At 32.3% G+C, this 17,452-nt stretch overlaps 1 protein-coding gene and 1 long non-coding RNA gene across 13 annotated transcripts in view; one reads left to right on the forward strand and one right to left on the reverse strand.

Moving 5' to 3' along the window:
* LOC126881861 (uncharacterized) overlaps positions 1-3,019 on the reverse strand; it is an 84,006-nt gene extending 80,987 nt beyond the window's left edge. The window contains exon 1 of the long non-coding RNA XR_007697040.1: positions 2,688-3,019. This is a non-coding gene — a long non-coding RNA (uncharacterized LOC126881861). The remainder of the gene's footprint in view (positions 1-2,687) is intronic.
* The window catches only part of LOC114339297 (ankyrin-3), a 539,512-nt gene that overhangs the window by 388,170 nt on the left and 133,890 nt on the right, over positions 1-17,452 (forward strand). For all 12 annotated transcript variants that reach the window (XM_050646489.1, XM_050646490.1, XM_050646493.1 and 9 more), the window contains one exon: positions 3,013-3,144. In XM_050646489.1, the coding sequence (XP_050502446.1) occupies positions 3,013-3,144 (132 nt within the window). The remainder of the gene's footprint in view (positions 1-3,012; positions 3,145-17,452) is intronic.

Consider the following 17,452-nt stretch of genomic DNA (forward strand, 5'->3'; position numbering starts at 1 on the left):
AATAGGATTGAGATCTGGGCTGCATGCGGGCCATTCTAATCTTATCAATCCAGCTTCTATTTTATGAGTCCATCAGTGTTTTTATTTACAAAAAATGGTATAGTCCATTCTTTCACGGTTTTTGCTCTAAATTTTAAAGAACCGCTTGGATTGACATGAAATTTGGCATGCATATAGCTTACATGTCAAAGAAAAAAAGTGATATTGTGCCGATGTGTGCTTTTGCCCTGGGGGTGACTTTCACCCCCTCTTGGGGGTGAAAAAATATATGTCCAAAATAAGTCCGGAAATGGGTAAACTAACTAATTTTAAGTAACTTATGTTCTATATAGCTTTTTCGCCAAGTCGACACTTTTCGAGTTATTTGCGAGTGAATATGTTCATTTTTCAACAAAATAACCACATTTTTAGACGGTTTTTCGCAAATAACTCAAAAAGTAAGTATTTTGTGAAAAAAAAAAACGTTCTTAGCAAAAATATAGCCTATAAAAAGCAAAAAAAAATGGTGTACGCGTTAGGTCTCTGGATCTCGTAGAACTAGAGTTACAGCCAATGAAAAATAGATTCATATTCACCAAATTTCCAATAGAATATTTCGACGTGAAATATCGAAAAAATTAAGCACTTTTTGGGAAAAACCCATTATAACTTTTTTAAAGTGTTTAAAAAAAGCTTTATTTTTGTTTTTACATAAAGTTTCTAGCATTAAATTTAAGCAAGTTACGCTCAAAATAAAGTTGGTCCGTTATTAATTGTTGGTCCGCTCAAAATTAATCGACCCCATTAAAACCCCCAAGAGGGGGTGAAAACCACCCCCAGGGCAAATGCACATATCGGCACAATATCACTTTTTTTCTTTGACTTGTTAGCTATGTGTATGCCAAATTTCATGTCAATCCAAGCGGTTCTTTAAAATTTAGAAGTTTTGCAATATTTTACCGTTAAAGAACGGACTAGTACAGCCAGGGCCGGCGATAACGGGCCTGCAAGGGATGCACTGCAGGCGGGCACCCCTGTTTGGGGGGCGCCAAAATGGGCTTTTTTCTGCTGGTGTGATACAAAATATTAATTTAAAAGAAACTGAAGGACGCCTATGCCTCTTTTGCAGGCGAGCGCCTGATACCCTAGCGCCGGTACTGAGTACAGCTCTTACAAAAAAAGAGATATTCGGATAATTCAAAAGCCAAAAAATTTTAGTGATGCCTCCGGGATAATATGACAGGACTATGAATTTTTCCACAGAATTTTTTAATGTTAGGAGAAAATACAACGCTGCTATTTACCCCTGTAACGCCTCTATTTACGCCATGCAAACAAAATTTTCGTGTTACCGGAATAATACCAAACGATATCAATACATGTACAGTGGAACCTCGATAAGTCGGCCCCCGATAACCCGGAAGTTCGGCTAACCCGGACCGATTTTCATCAGACAAACATTTCAACAATAAAAATGTATGTATTATGTTAAAACATTTTATCTGTAGCCTCTTGTGGAATGTCTTAAAAATATCGAGTTTCATTGGTAAAACTTCGCTTCGACCATAATATAATATTTGAGAGATAATGGGTATTTGTGTAATTTGAACTATACGATAGTAAAAATGACTCATGGCGGCGGCAGAGCGATGTTCCTTATCTCGGGCTATCGCAAATAACAGGCACCTGTTATTTCTTTATTTATTTCCAACTGTCTTTTAAAAAAATTTTTTCTAAACAATGGTCTTTTAAACAATGAAAGAGCCACTGTTCTTAAATAACATAACATCGTTCCGATGGCAGACGAAATTGACACAACCGCAACTGAGTTTTTTACCTAGAAATGAACAATACTCTATACTGTCTATACTATACTCTATACAACTATAGGTAAGTTAGATGTGTACTGTGCATATATATTTCATCTTATTTTAATTATAACGGACTTTATCTATAAGTATACCGTGTTTTATTAATTTTTACCATGCTCTCCGGCTAACCCGGATTTTCGATAACCCGGATCGGCCGCGGCCCCGATTAATCCGAGTTATCGAGGTTCCACTGTACCTACAAACTGGTGCAAGAATCTTGAAAATCGAAGCACAAATAATAAAGTTATAAATTGTCAAACTTAAACAAAAATTTTGGGTGGCGGAATTTTGTGCCGGTGAGTGTAGTTTTTGCATAATAATTTTGCAATCGAGGGTCCGCAAAAAAATTGCAAATTTGCAAAATTATCCTGGGCCCAAAGAATACTTTATGTAAAAAATAGTCAAACAATTATTTTTTGATAAAGGAAGGCTTTCAAACACAATTTGAAAAATTTGAAAAACATTAAACATTAAGGTTTGCGATATTGCGATTGGCGCATATCGTGATTCATCCTGTAGATTCCAGCAAAAAATAGACTCGTATGAAAATTGTCCAATTCAAAACAAATCCCGCCTCTAGGTTGTCTAGAGACTTATTAAAATTGACTTTCAAAACTGAAGCTAATATTTAAAAATGAAAAATTGAAATATTTCTCAAAGCACCGCATATTATGTATTTGTATTTACTTCATCTTACGCTTTTCCTCTCATCACTGTGTATATAGTATATTATTAGATTTTAATTTATTTATTTCCCATTTAAAGTATCTTCAAACAGATTAGTTTAATGTTTCTTTATATTATGATATAAAAACATACACTAACGAGCAGTCTCACCGTTTGTTTTGATTACACTTAACACATCCTCTCCCGATGCAAACACGTATTATATCATCTTGCAAAGCGTGCATTAGTCCAAACACTTAAACTTTAATTTCAATTCAATTCAAACCAACTACACAGCAAACATCAGTGTAATACATTACGAAACGAAACATAACCACACCGCATGAACCTTATCGTGAAAACGAAATAATTATTGAAACAACTTTATCGGTCTATTAATATTTTTTTATCAGCTAACCATCGATATCAGTACGGGAGTGTTGTATTATCTTCAGTATTTTGAGAGGTTTCAGTGTAAAAAATCGTTGTGATTTAGGTGATGATCCTCTACTAGACCAACAGCAGTACAAATACATGACGGTGGACGATATGAAGAGCTACGGCGACGATTCCATGAGGCTGGACGTTACCAACGACGAGAAGAGTGAATATAACAGAAATTCTATCGGTAAGTACAGTTTTTGTATGTAGTCTAGGAGTTTACAGTTAGGATAGGACTAGGACTGTCAAAACTCTAAAGTAGAATAAATCATAAATCAGCTGTTGTGCTATCATGATTATCGACATATTATACGACGATTGTACGATGACTCTTATCTATGTAAGATATTAAATAAATTAAATATTTTACATTTCACTTTTATATATCGGTAACAGTAAGGTATGCCACTAAAAACAGTGAAAAAGGAAAATTTTGGATACAACAACGAATGTTCTAATTTTTGATACTTCAAAAACACATAACATTCTGTTTTGCTAAATATACGATATACGAGATATTTAGCAAAACTTAGTAATAGTAGGGGAGCAAAGTATGTTAAATGTGCAGTCGTCACTCGAGCGCTTTGGGGACCTATTGGGTTGTGAAGAGTGGGTTCTAAAATCAAAAAAAGTTAAGTAAAGTTTTCCATTTTAGTGGGGACTTTCCATTTTAATTTAATTTTCCATTTCCAATAATCGTTTGTTTAGATTATAACGCCGTCTATCCATAATTCAAAAAAATGTTACTTATTTTTACCTAAGGAATCCAAATCTGCAATAAAAAATGGGGGCTCCTATTTAAGATTTTAAAGTAACCCCCCACCCTACCTCCGTGGGGGGTCGTGTTTGGTGCCATTCGATAGATTTTTCAAAAATATTGAATAGGTGTATTTTAGTTTTTCGATCTGATGTTCATTTCACGAAATATCGCGGGATTCATGTTTAAAATAGTAAATATACCCCCCACCCCTCTCCGTGGAAAGTCGTGTTTGGTATCATTCGATAGATTTTTAAAATATATGAGCACATATTTTTTAGTTTTTCGATCTGTCATTCATTTCGCGAATTATTCGCTTTTTTCTTGTGAAAGTTTGGGACTCACCCATTTCCTTACGTTCGGCTCAAATCGTCATATTTTTGAAATATACACTCTTTTGCATGTACTTACCTTATCTTAATCTCACAATTTCGAGTTTTTTTAAGGATAGATTTTTTTTTCGGGCCCCCCTTAACGAACTCCCCTGTGTTAAGAGCCAATATATGGTAGAGGTACAACTGCAGGGTACCAGGTTTCCCCCAATATGCTAATCTGACGTGCTCGAGTAACTGCAAAAATCCCCGCTTGGGCTTCCCTACCATAAGAAATCTTTTCAGAAAATGTCTTTTGTATCGTATTCTTTAGGTTCCTTCTTTTTAGTTCCAATCAGAGGTGGTATGTAGATACTAACAAAAGACTAACCTTATTAAGACCACTTTTAACGAGTTTGAGTGAGATTCTGCATTGAATATTGACTATAAAAAAAGCTCATTTTGGCGCCCCCCAATAGAGGCGCCCCTCCTACAGTGCATACCTTGCAGGACAGTTATCGCCGGCCTGACTAATTTTGTGTTTTATTTCTATGTCTGGGTCTAGTTGGTCTATTGATATTTCAATTTGTGCCTGATATAATTGGATTTTAGATGAATGTGGCGTAAAAATAGAGCAAAAGGCCCATTTACTTTTGTTGTACCTACAGTTGTGTGTATTTTTTAGTTGATAAATTTGAAAATCTTTCTACGCTACAGTCCAAGTTGGACCCTGGCCCTCCTTAACATCCGCTACAAGCATCCCTATACTTGACTACTCTCCTACAGTTATCCATCCTACTGGCCAACTTCCCACCATAGTCCCACTAAGCTTCTACTAGGTGTTCTCTTATTATACATTAGTGACCTGTCGGAGCCAGCCCATCTCCCTGTTTTAGCCCCTTATTGATCTGGAAAGCATCTGTCAATTGGTTTTTGACTTACGCTTGTGTGCGAGTCATGGTCATGGCGAATCATGGAACTAATTTTACCAGTATCGTTGGTATACCAGATTCTTGCTTAATTAAGTGTATTGAGTCGCTCAGAGCAACGGTGGCCTAATCCACAATCCAAAATTTGACCAAAACCCTTTTTTATCCCTTTTATCCTTTATTGAAGTATTTTCAGATGCAGAGTGGCTCAAGCATTGGTTGCTGGCTTGGTGGCTCAAGCCACTCTGTATCTGAAAATACTTAAATAAGAGATACCTTTAATGTAATAAAAGCGTGTTGGTAAAATTGTGGGTTGTGGGTTAGGGCATTGTTGCTCCGAGCGCCTCATTTTATCTCTGTTTATGTTGTCATAGGCTTATCGAAAATCTACAAAAGTTTGGTAGATATCTGTATCGTGCTACCAGGCTTTAGGCAATAGGTTCGGTATTCGGGTGGCTTGGTACTTAAAATTGATCAGTACCCATTTAGGCTATTGATTATATTCAAAATAAGATAGCTAAAAGGAACTACAACGTTAACGGGGTTTTATTATTTCATATGGTCAATGGACATCTATATATGAAAAAACCGCGGAGTGCTACCATTTAAAGGGGTGCGTTTTTGAGAAATGGGTGAATTAGTCCCTGGGCACAGGTTACATTAGGGTGAGTTCTATGAACTTTTGGTACAAACACGTCTACATAAAAATTGTTCTTGGTTAAATTTCCTATCTACATATCACTTTTTAAAGTCAATGATACTTTTTTTTACAAAAATATATTCAAAAGAAAAAGCACAAAGAAACCCAAAAGAAAGAAATTTTGTTTTTTGTCCCATAACTTTTGTCCACGAGGATATAGGTATAGACATTGCTTTACAGAAAAAAAATCTACATATTTCTTCTTTAAATTGTTGTTTAGTAGAGGTCATTAGGATTTATAGTTTTTGAAATATGATTTTTCAAAGTTCGCCACTCACAGCAATTTTGGGCAATTTTCCTTGTTATTTCGCAAATATTGTTCTGTAACTTTTTTCTACGTAACTTTAGGTATATGCAATGGTACACGTAATAGGAACAGAAATGAATTACCTTTAAAATGGTCTACTGTATAACGTTGTACGACTTTTTATTTTCGAAAGAGATTATGGTTTTTCAAGGTTTTATACTTTTAACGATTTTTGTAATATAATATAAAAATAAAATAATATTATTATATGATATATTATATATTATATAATATTATATTATATATAGTATATATAATATAATATTATATTATATATTATATAATACCTAATATAAAAAAATATTATTTTTTACATTTTTTACGATTATTTTTGAAATTTCTCATTACAACTTTTTTTCTTCTACATTTAGGTATATATTATATTTTATAATAAAAAAAGCTTATTTTGTTTACTTTAAAATGGTGTATTACAAAAAATTCTAGGATTATTTTTGAATAAGATATTATTTTTCAAAATGTTTTAAGTACTTGCAACGATTTTTGATTTTAGGATTATTTTTTAAATTTCTCATTATAATTTTTTTTTCTTGTAAGTGAATACACTATATATTGCTCAATAAAGAGGGATTATTTTCTTTTCTTTAAAATGGTGTATCATCTATATTTAAATAATGGAAACCGAGTGATTCTTTGATATTTTTTTAACTGTATTATTCAAAATTATTTCTTTTACAAAAATTACATCAACATTAGTCTTAGAAAACATCACTTTAGTTAAAATGATTTAAACGTTGACATTTAAAAAATTTTCAAAACCAAATTCCATCTCTTCGTTAGCATTAGCTTCAATATCTTCCTCTGACACCTCAGTTATCTTAGAGTTCACACAATTAGTACCCAAGCACATGCACCCTTTGCAGAATATTGAACTAATTCCTATCTTCCTACAACCGCAGTTTTTTGTACATCCTTTGGTACATTTACATGCTATTTTTTTAAGCAAAGCTTGTGGTGCAGGAGCTTTGACAGTAAATATTGGAGTTAATCCATACTTTGAAGTTTGCCCGGCCGAGTCAAGTGGATCCAAAGTATTAGGTACCTATAAAAAATAAGATTCAATCATAACACACAATCACATAAAAAAGTTGTAATGAGAAAATTAAAAAATAATCCTAAAATCAAAAATCGATGCAAGTACTTATTACATTTTGAAAAACCATATCTTATTCAAAAATAATCCTAGATTTTTTTATAATACACCATTTTAAAGTAAACAGAATAAGCTTTCTTTTTTATTATAATATATACCTAAATGTAGAAAAAAAAGTTATAATGGGAAATTTAAAAAATAATCGTAAAAAATATAAAAACTCGCTAAAAGTATAAAATCTTGAAAAAGATAACCTCTTTAAAAGAAGTCGTACAACATTATACTGTAGAACATTTTAAAGGTAACTGATTTCTATTCCTCTTACATGTAGCATTGCATCTGCCTAAAGTTTCGTAGAAAAAAGTTACAGAACAATATTTGCGAAATAACAAGGAAAATTGCCCAAAATTGCTGTGAGTGACAAACTTTGAAAAGTCATATTTCGAAAACTGTAAATCCTAATGGCCTCTACTAAACACCATTTTAAAGAGAAAATATGTAAGTTTTTTTTCTGTGAAGCAATGTCTATACCTATATCTCCGTGGACAAAAGTTATGGGACAAAAAACAAAATTTCTTTCTTTTGGGTTTCTTTGTGCTTTTTCTTTTCAATATATTTTGTGTAAAAAAAGGTATCCTTCACTTTAAAAAGTTATATTTAGATAGGAAATTTAACCAGGAACAATTTTTATGTAGACGTGTTTGTACCAAAAGTTCATAGAACTCTACCTAATGTAACCTGTGCCCAGGGACTAATTCACCCATTTCTCAAAAACGCACCCCTTTAAATGGTAGCACTCCGCGGTTTTTTCATATATAGAGATTCATTGACCATATGAAATAATAAAACCCCGTTAACGTTGTAGTTCCTTTCTATAGTACATAATCAATAGCCTAATTAGTCACGTTTATCCAACGCTTATACTGAATTTCCATCAATACTGGATTAACTATTGAATACATACCGTCCTTAGAGGTCAGCCAGGATTATGTGAATTAGAATTACTTGTATAATTTATTGTCAGAATTTAAATAATAGATAATAAATTTGGCCACACTACAGCCTGTACCTGGCATTAAATTCGGAGAGGGGTGGAGGGTGAATTTAAAATTTTAAATACAAACCCCGCGGTATTTTGCAAAATGATCAGATCGAAAAACTGCAAAATACACTTTCAAAATGTTTTCGAAAAATCTATCGAATGGTACCAAACACGACCCCATACGGAGGTGGGGTGGGGAGTTACTTTAAAATCTTAAATGGGACCCCCAAATTTTTATTGCAGATTTGAATTGTTTACGTAAAAATAAGCAACTTTTATTCGAGACATTTTTTAGAATTATGGATAGATGACGCTATAGTTGGAAAAAACGATTGTTGGAAATGGAAAATTAAATTAAAAAAAGGAAAGTCCCCACTAAAATGGAAAATTTTACTTAACTTTTTTTGGTTTTAGGACCTTATAATCACAAACCAATAATAGGTCCCCATAACTCTCGAATGACTGCAAATTTAGCATACTCTGCTCCCCTACCATTACGTTAATACATAATAAAATTTTAACGTTTTAACGTTTTTTTTTATTTAAAAATAGGCTTGTATACTCTTGTGACGTAAGTAAAGTCTCCCCTCCACAGTCGTAGTGGGCTACCGTAGTAAATGTCTTGGATTAAACCGTTTAAATATTTGCCCTTCGTATAAAATTTAGATTAAAGTAAGTTAGTTTTTTGGCATCAATTTGAAGTACTTGATTGTCTGATAAGTATATCAATCAATTACATTAGCGAATTGATAAATATTAAAAGCATGCAAATATTTTTACAATAACTTGTTTACGTAATTTTTAATTAAATTTAAAATAATATATGAATACTATTTCTGACATTTATAAATTATGTTTTTTAAAGCCATATTAAATTTATTCTTTAAATAAATATTGTACCTACTACTTAAATAAATATTTTTAGAAGTTATCAAATATGGTGATAAGCAGAGATTAGTTCAGTAGTGCAGGTAGAAGTTATCAGAGTATTATTTTGATATTGAAGTTTGAAGTTTGTTTTTGTTTTTATTTTATTGCTGTCGCAGTTTTAAAATAGTTTTCTTCGCTTGGAATTTTATTTTGGTCTAGATTTATGATATCTTCAGATGAACATGCTTGTCTACTAATGAAACGAAGATGGCCGTATCGTCGGTGTAGCTGTTCTGAAACATAAAAATGTTCTAAAGCAGGTTTCTTGTGGTATGTTTGAAAATTATATTTTTGATGGGATTAAGCTACAATTGTATGATCATTATATTTTTATATTATATTATATTATAGCTTAATCCCATCAAAAATATAATTGTCAAACCTACCACAAGAAACCAGCTTCAGAACATTTTTATGATCTTTCCACAGCCCGTAATGTTAGAATAAGTGCTAATTCGGTTAGAAACAGATTAAGGGGATTTGGAATCATAGCCAGAATGCCTGCTACTGCTCCACTGTTAACGAGGGCGCGTCGTATGGCACGTTTAAGTTTTGCACCAGGATATGTCGATTGAGGTATTAACGACTGGGCTAATATTCTTTGTATTGTTGAGTCAAGATTTGAACTTTGTGAATCCGACAGTACAAAGTGCCTGTCAGATCTACAAAGTGCAAATCTTGACCCATCAGTGAAAAGAATAATAGGTATTATAGACCAGGACGCATCTGTAAAAATATTAGTACATTTGGACGTTGAGAGGTGACTCAAATTTTTTTGCAGAAATTGCTTGAAAATAACTTAAATAATAATATTTGAGTTATCCTCCCTCTTAAAAGGTTCGGAACATTGTTTCAATAATCAAAATGTCAAAAAATGAAGAAAAAATTCGATTTTTTTCTTCGTTTTTCGATTATAACTTTAAAAGTATTAATTTCCGAGAAAAGTTGTACTGACATAAAAGTTGCGTAATTAAATTTCCTACAATATAGAATTGGTTATAAAAAAAAGTAGTCACCCTTGTTGCAAAATAGCAATAATTGCGAAAAATCCGTACAAAAACAAGTATTCGCCTTTTACGTTTTTCAACCATTTATGCTACACTTAGGACCTTCATATTTCACCCAGAAAAACTTCATGGTATAGTAAAACAATACTGTAAATTTCATTAAGATCGGTTCAAATAAATTTTGCAATCCACCTTTGCAAAAAAAATTCATATTTTCAAAATGTTACAGGACTGAAAATAAAGCAGATAGCAAGTTGAAATTTGCTTTTGCTTATAGAAGTGTACTCTCCCTTTCGTTTGCAATTTGCAAAACTAAAATCGATTAACTACCATGGGCATTCCAATGACCTTTGATAATTATTGATACATTTTAATTTTTATTACATTTCGATATAAATAAATAAATTTGTTTATTGCCAAGCAAATGACCTACTAATAGGAAACACATTTACAAACCAAAACATCGAAGACAAATATACGTTCGTGGCGGAAGAGAGAAGAGCGAAAAGTTTGATAGATTACATAGTTTATACGATAAACCTAGAAGATAAAATACATAACGTCTTAACTGAAAAGGAACCGGAACTAGCTACAGAGCACAGGATGGTTACTGCAAAACTCGAGGATGAAAAAATAAAGGAGGTGGAAAGAAAAGATTACCAAAGAGTAAAAGTAAATAAGCTCAAATTAGAACAGGTGCGCGAACATTACAAAAAAGAAACAAATAGAAGATTAAGACAACTAGAAAATCAAAAAGAGGCATGGACACTGGAAGAAAGATGGAACGCCTTCAAAGTAGTCATAAAGTCTACAGCAACAGAAATATGTGGAATCAGAAAACATAACAAACTCCATAAAAGAACGAGATGGTGGAACAATGAAGTTAAAACAGCAGTGAAGAAAAAGAAAATAGCATGGAAAAAATACATTGAGACCGAACTGGAAGAAGATAAAGAAGAATACAAAAGGCTGAGACGATTAGCGAAAAACACCATAAAACAAGTAAAAACAAAAACGTGGGAAGAGTTTGGAGAAGAATTACAACAAAACTATGTAACAAATAATAGAAGCATCTGGACAACAATCAGACATATGAAGAAAGGAAAACATAAAGAAATAACAGCCGTAAGGGATACAACAAACCAAATCCAAACAACTCCAGAACAAATAGCTAAAGTATGGAAAGAATACTATGAAAACAAATTTAGAAATGCAATAATAGATGATAGAAATGAAACATATCAAGATAACGAGAACAAAGAATTAGAGCAAGTAAATAGAGAAGAAGTAATATTGGAAGTATCAAACGTAAAAATAGGTAAAGCTGGAGGGGATGATGACATAGACCCGGAAATAGTAAAGTACATGGGAAAAGAAGGGATAAACTGTTTGTTGAAAATATACAAAGAGGTATGGGAAAAGCAGCAAATCTCAAAAGACTGACAAAGTAACATTATAGTGCCAATATACAAAAAGGGAGAACACGTCAACTGCGAAAATTATAGAGCAATATGTTTATCATCGGTATGTTTTAAAATATACACGAAAATAGTAGAGAAGAGGCTAAGACAAGAGGTAGAAAAAGAACTGGGAGAAGAACAAGCAGCGTTTAGACCAGAAAGACAGACAAACGATAACATTTACATCATTAGAAATATAATAGAAAGAAGTATAGACTCGGGGGGAAAGCTCATTCTAGCATTCATAGATCTAAGGGCAGCATTCGACTCTATAGAAAGACAAATTATATGGAAATGCTTGCAGAACATGAAAGTACCAAGTACACTGATAAAAATAATTGAAAATATATACGGAGTAGTAAAAGGACGTGTACAGATAGCAGGAGAAAGATCTGAAGAATTCAATTGGGAAAGAGGTATCAAGCAAGGAGACAGTCTTAGTCCGCTACTATTCATAATAGTCATGAATGAATTGACTAGAAATATTGGAGAAAGAACGAACCAAATACAGACAACAATAGGATACCAAAGATTACAGCCAATAAAAATAGAAGCCCTATTGTATGCGGATGACATAGTCCTTATAGCAGATTCCGTGACAAAAATGCAAAAACTCATAAATATATGGACAGAAGAAATAGAGAAATTAAAAATGGAAATAAACATCGAGAAAAGTAAAATAATGGTCATCGGCGAAAAGGAAGAAAATGAAGTAATTATAAAATGCAAAAATACTCAACTGGAAATAGTTACAGCATATGATTATCTTGGAAGTATTATTACCAATGATGGGAAAATAGACCTCGAAATAACAAACAGAACTAAAAAATCAAATAAACTGTACTACGCACTAGCGCCAATTCTGAGGAAAAAAGAATTGTCCCACGAAACAAAAATTAAAATATATAATACGATTGTGATACCGACGATACTGTATACAAGCGAAAATTGTACTTTACAGAAAAAGCATAATAGTAGGATAAATGCAATTGAGATGAGACATTTACGTGCTATAGCCGGAAAGACCAAATGGGATAGAATAAGAAATGAGACAATAAGAGGGATAACTAAACAGGAACCAATAATGAATAAAATAATAAAGAGGCAATTAAACTGGTATGGACATCTGATGAGAATGAAACCTAGTAGACTAGCAAGGAAAATTCACGAAACAAGGAATATTACAAAAAAGAAAAAAGGCAGGCCGAAGAAAAAATGGATACAGCAAATAGTAGAAGCAGGAAAAATCAAACAGAAAACGCTAGAAGAAATGAAACTAATAGCACAGGACCGAAAAGAATGGAAGAGATGGGTGAATATGTAGCTAAATTAAACCCAAATCCGACACCTGAAAGGGTATAAGGAAGGGGAGAAAGAAAGAAAGAAAGTTTATTGCAAAATAAAAACACATACTCTATCCTTTGAAATAACACTTTTTTTTGGCAAAAACTTTCTTTGTTCATATATTTTAACTTAGAGAATAAAAGTTTATTATTTTTAAACATATTCAATTGTTTAAACAATATCTCACAAACAATAATAAAATTAGTTTGATTTTTGTGGAATTAAAATATTAAAATACAACAAAATATAGAGTAAGAAAATAATATATTAGATAAAGTTTGGAAGAAATTTTGGTGGAAATCAACTTTGTGAATCGAACACCGCTGTCCTGCGCGTAGCAACAAAAATTAATGTTTATTTAAAAAATTTCCTGACGCCGTGGTAATTAATCGATTTTAATTTTGCAAATTGCAAATGAAAGGTACAGTACACTTCTATAAGCAAAAAAATTGAACTTGCTATCTGCTTTATTTTCAGTCCTGCAACATTTAAAAAAAAATGAATTTTTTTTGCGAAAGCTGGATTACAAAATTTATTTTGCAAAATTTATTAAACCCATCTTAATGAAATTTACAGTGTCGTTTTACTCTATCATAAAGTTTTTTTAGGTAAAATATGAAGGTCCTAAGTGTAGCATAAATGGTTGAAAAACGTGAAATGCGAATACTTGTTTTTGTATGTTTTTTTCGCAATTATTGCTATTTTGCAACAAGGGTGACTATTTTTGTTTAATTTGTAACCAATTCTATATTGTAGGAAATTTAATTACGCAACTTTTATGTCAGTACAACTTTTCTCAGAAATGAATAGTTTTAAAGTTATAATCAAAAAACCAATAAAAAAATCGAATTTTTCCTTCATATTTTGACATTTTGATTATTTAAACAATGTTCCGGACCATTTGAGTGGGAGGATAACTCAAATATTATTATTTGAGTTATTTTCAAGCAATTTCTGCAAAAAAATTTGAGTCACCTCTCAACGTCCATCTCAAAACAGATGCGCCCTGGACTATTAGTCCAGTCGTTAATATACGGTGTGCATTCGTTAACAGTGGAGGAGTAGTAGGCATTCTGGCTACAAACGTGCAGCGTCTACATTCTACTATTCTTTTGAATTCAGCTAGCAGCTAGCCTAAAGTGAAAATATTCTTTTGTATTCGTTTAGATACAGGTAGCATAAATGATCAAAGTTATTTGTATCTAAAAAGATACAAATGGCGCTTAATGTGTTAATATATTACTTGCATTCTGTATAAAAAAAATTTGAACAACAAGCAAATAGATTGTTCAATAATAGAAACCAACCTCCATTGAGAAAATTATAAGAAAAAAGTAAAGTTATGCTCTAGCTATAAACCAATACTAATAAAGACATTACTGTAGATACATATTGTTCAGAAGAGCAAATCTTCTAGTACGAAATAATTTTTTTCCGGTTATAAAGTTATGTAGACAGAAATTTTTTAAATTAAATTGATAACAACAATTATATGAATTTATGTTCAAGAACAAAGTGCAAAATAAAAAAGGTATCTCGTACATAAGTATTATGCTATATATAGGCTATATATGGTTGTGTATTTAATTATAAAGTCATTACAATATTGTTAACAAAAAATGCGACTTCCAGGCACATTAAAAATTATAACTTTTTGTTGTTTAACTAGTGATTTATCATGCATCGTAAATATATTACATCATACTTACAGAAATACAGAGAATACCAAAAAAATACTAAACAGACCCGCAGATGGATAAAGAAAAGAATATAATGGAAATGGGTAGATCTGGAAAATCTGGACATATATAGATATCGCAACTACTGATTTCATTGAAATTTATAACAGTGAACCCAAGCTGGTCCAAAGTAAAAGATAATGACTATCACAACATAGACCAGAGAGATACCGCATACAGAAAATTAGTGAATAAAATGAATTAAATAAATAGAGCCTGCTTCAAACGAAACCACGTTAGTCTTTCGTGTGGGGGTATAGTTTGTATATGTTACAGTTCAAGTTGATTATCCAGTTGGAGTTGACTCCAACTAGTTGGAGTCAACTCTAACGGCTGGTTTCAGTAAAAGTTGATTATAAATATAAAATGAAGATTTATATTCAACATTTACTAGTAAAAGTAGACTCCAACTAGGAAAAGTATACTCTTCCCAATGCCATTTAGTAAAAGTTGATTCTGATTCACACAAACAGCCGATTCTAGAAATTAAATGTTACTGAATATGTTCAAATTAGTCTAGGCTTTATCGTCGCCCCCGTTAGGTAAATTACTCCGATTCGAATTTTTTGCACAAACTTACTCAAAAAGAGGTCCTTATAACAAATCTACTGGGTGCCAGGCAGTACCTTGATCGATAAATTGTTTAAAGAATTTTTTTAGAAAAAATTCACAAAAAATCATTTTTTCACTTCGAACAATTTTTTTTTAGATCATTTGCGATATTCTGAGCAAAAAAGGTAATTTGTGATTTTTCTCTAAAATTGATTGTTGTCGAGTTATACGCGATTTAAAATTTTAAAAATGCGAAAATAGCCATTTTCAAGGCTTAATAACTCGGTTAAAATCCATTATTATGAAAGTCAGAAAGTGACCAAATTAAAGTTTATAGCCCCTCTACAAGATCCAGCAGAAATTTTTGTGCTTTATTTTATTACTAAGCTTTATCTTTAATTATTAACAATGAGCGCTAAGTGCGTATTAGGCGGCCGTCAATGGTGAGTGCTAAAGAGATGCACCATTCCAGCCGTCCGATGGTGGATCTCACTCGCACTCACATTGACGGCCGCCTCAATACACGGTTAGCGCTCATTATTGATAATTAAAAATAATATCTTATTAATGAAATAATGATAACAATTTATTCAGGATCTTATAGAGGTAGTTTTAATCTTTGATTTTTTTTAGTTTCTGAATTTCATAATATATAATATCGTATGGCATTTTTGCCTTTCGGACAGTTCCGGCGCCAATTACATCTTTAACCCTGAATCAAGTAACTAGTGTCGATGTACACTAGCCCAGGGGAACCGACGGCTTAACGTGCTCTCCGAGGCACGGTGAGACGGCTCGTGTCATTATTGGAAATGAAAATGGTTTGTCTTTAGCAGGGCTCGAACCCACGTGCATTGGCGTATGAGGCCAGCGATTATGCCGTTACTCCACGACCGCTCGCTCGACTTTCACAATAATTATCTTTAACCGAGTTATTAAACCTTGAAAATGGTTATTTTGGCGTTTTTCAAACTTCAAGTCGCTAATAACTCGACAACAGTCAATTTTAGAGAAAAAAGGCCCAACGGATCTAAAAAAAATTTGTACGAAGTGAAAAAATTACATATGTTTGCGAATTTGTTTAAAATCATTGTTTATCGCCAAACGTCACTACTAAAATCATTCATTATTGTAGGTACTCATTTGCCCTCATTTTCGGCAGTAAAGTAAGACTTTGTTGTATTGAAAGAAGAATGTTACTTTACCTGCCGCGATAATTAATCAAATTAACCGAGATTGAATGTAAGTGGTCAATGGCTGCAATCGATTATTTATTTGAGTGAAATTAAAATTTGTTTACTTTAATTATTAAAAATATTGTACAAAATTTATCTTATTATTAATAAAATTTATGTCAAAAAGTAAAATTCCGTGTTTCGCAATTATATTCATACAAAATAAATCAAAACTTTACAGATTTAGTAATTAGGTAAAGTAAGTATACAATATGATAACTATCGATTAAACATCAAAACCCGCCATCATGCATCAAAAAAGTCATCTGGGATTACTGTCATTACTGTCATACGAATTTTTTATTTCGTCTAAAATTTAAAAAAATTCCTCAAAGTTGTAAGTAAGTGTTAATGTTTTTTTATGATTGAAGATACAATTTTGTACGCACCACCTCAATACTCCTTATCGAACGCGTCTGTTCCTCTGCTCGTAATATCAGACTCGTTCGATAAAGAGTCACTTTACTGACTGACTTTACTGAAATTGGACAATTTTTCGACCGCGGTACCGCGTGACACCCTGTGTATTTGTTATAAGGATTGTTATACGGATGTATTTCTTTGAGTAAGTTTGTGCAAAAAATCGAATCAGAATAATTTACCTAATGGGGGCGACGTTACAGCCTATACTAATAAGCAGTTGAAACGGTCAAAACAAAGAAACGCACACTCATTAAAAATGCACTTGAGATTCTCGTATAATCAACATTTACTGAATCGATTCAGGAAGAGTCAACTCCAACTAGTAAAAGTTGATTTAAATTTTTAAAATCAACTTTTACTGCTCGTTTCAGTTGGAGTTGACTCCAACTAGTTGGAGTCAACTCTAACTGAGAATCAACTTGAACTGTAACATATACATTTCTATATATTTGCTCATTTCTATACATTTCTATACTGCCGTCCTAAGAAAGAAGACAGTAGTAGTAAAAGTAGTCAAGCAGTTGCTAGATTAAAAAGCAGTATCTCCATTTTTTTCTGTATGAGATACTGCTTTTTAGGCTTGTATAAGATACTTACTGCCTTTTAACTAAGTAATGCCTAACAACAAGTTGAGTTACTGCAATTTTA

This window comes from Diabrotica virgifera, chromosome 3 (assembly GCF_917563875.1).
Source record: "Diabrotica virgifera virgifera chromosome 3, PGI_DIABVI_V3a".
Taxonomy (NCBI): Eukaryota; Metazoa; Arthropoda; class Insecta; order Coleoptera; family Chrysomelidae; genus Diabrotica; species Diabrotica virgifera.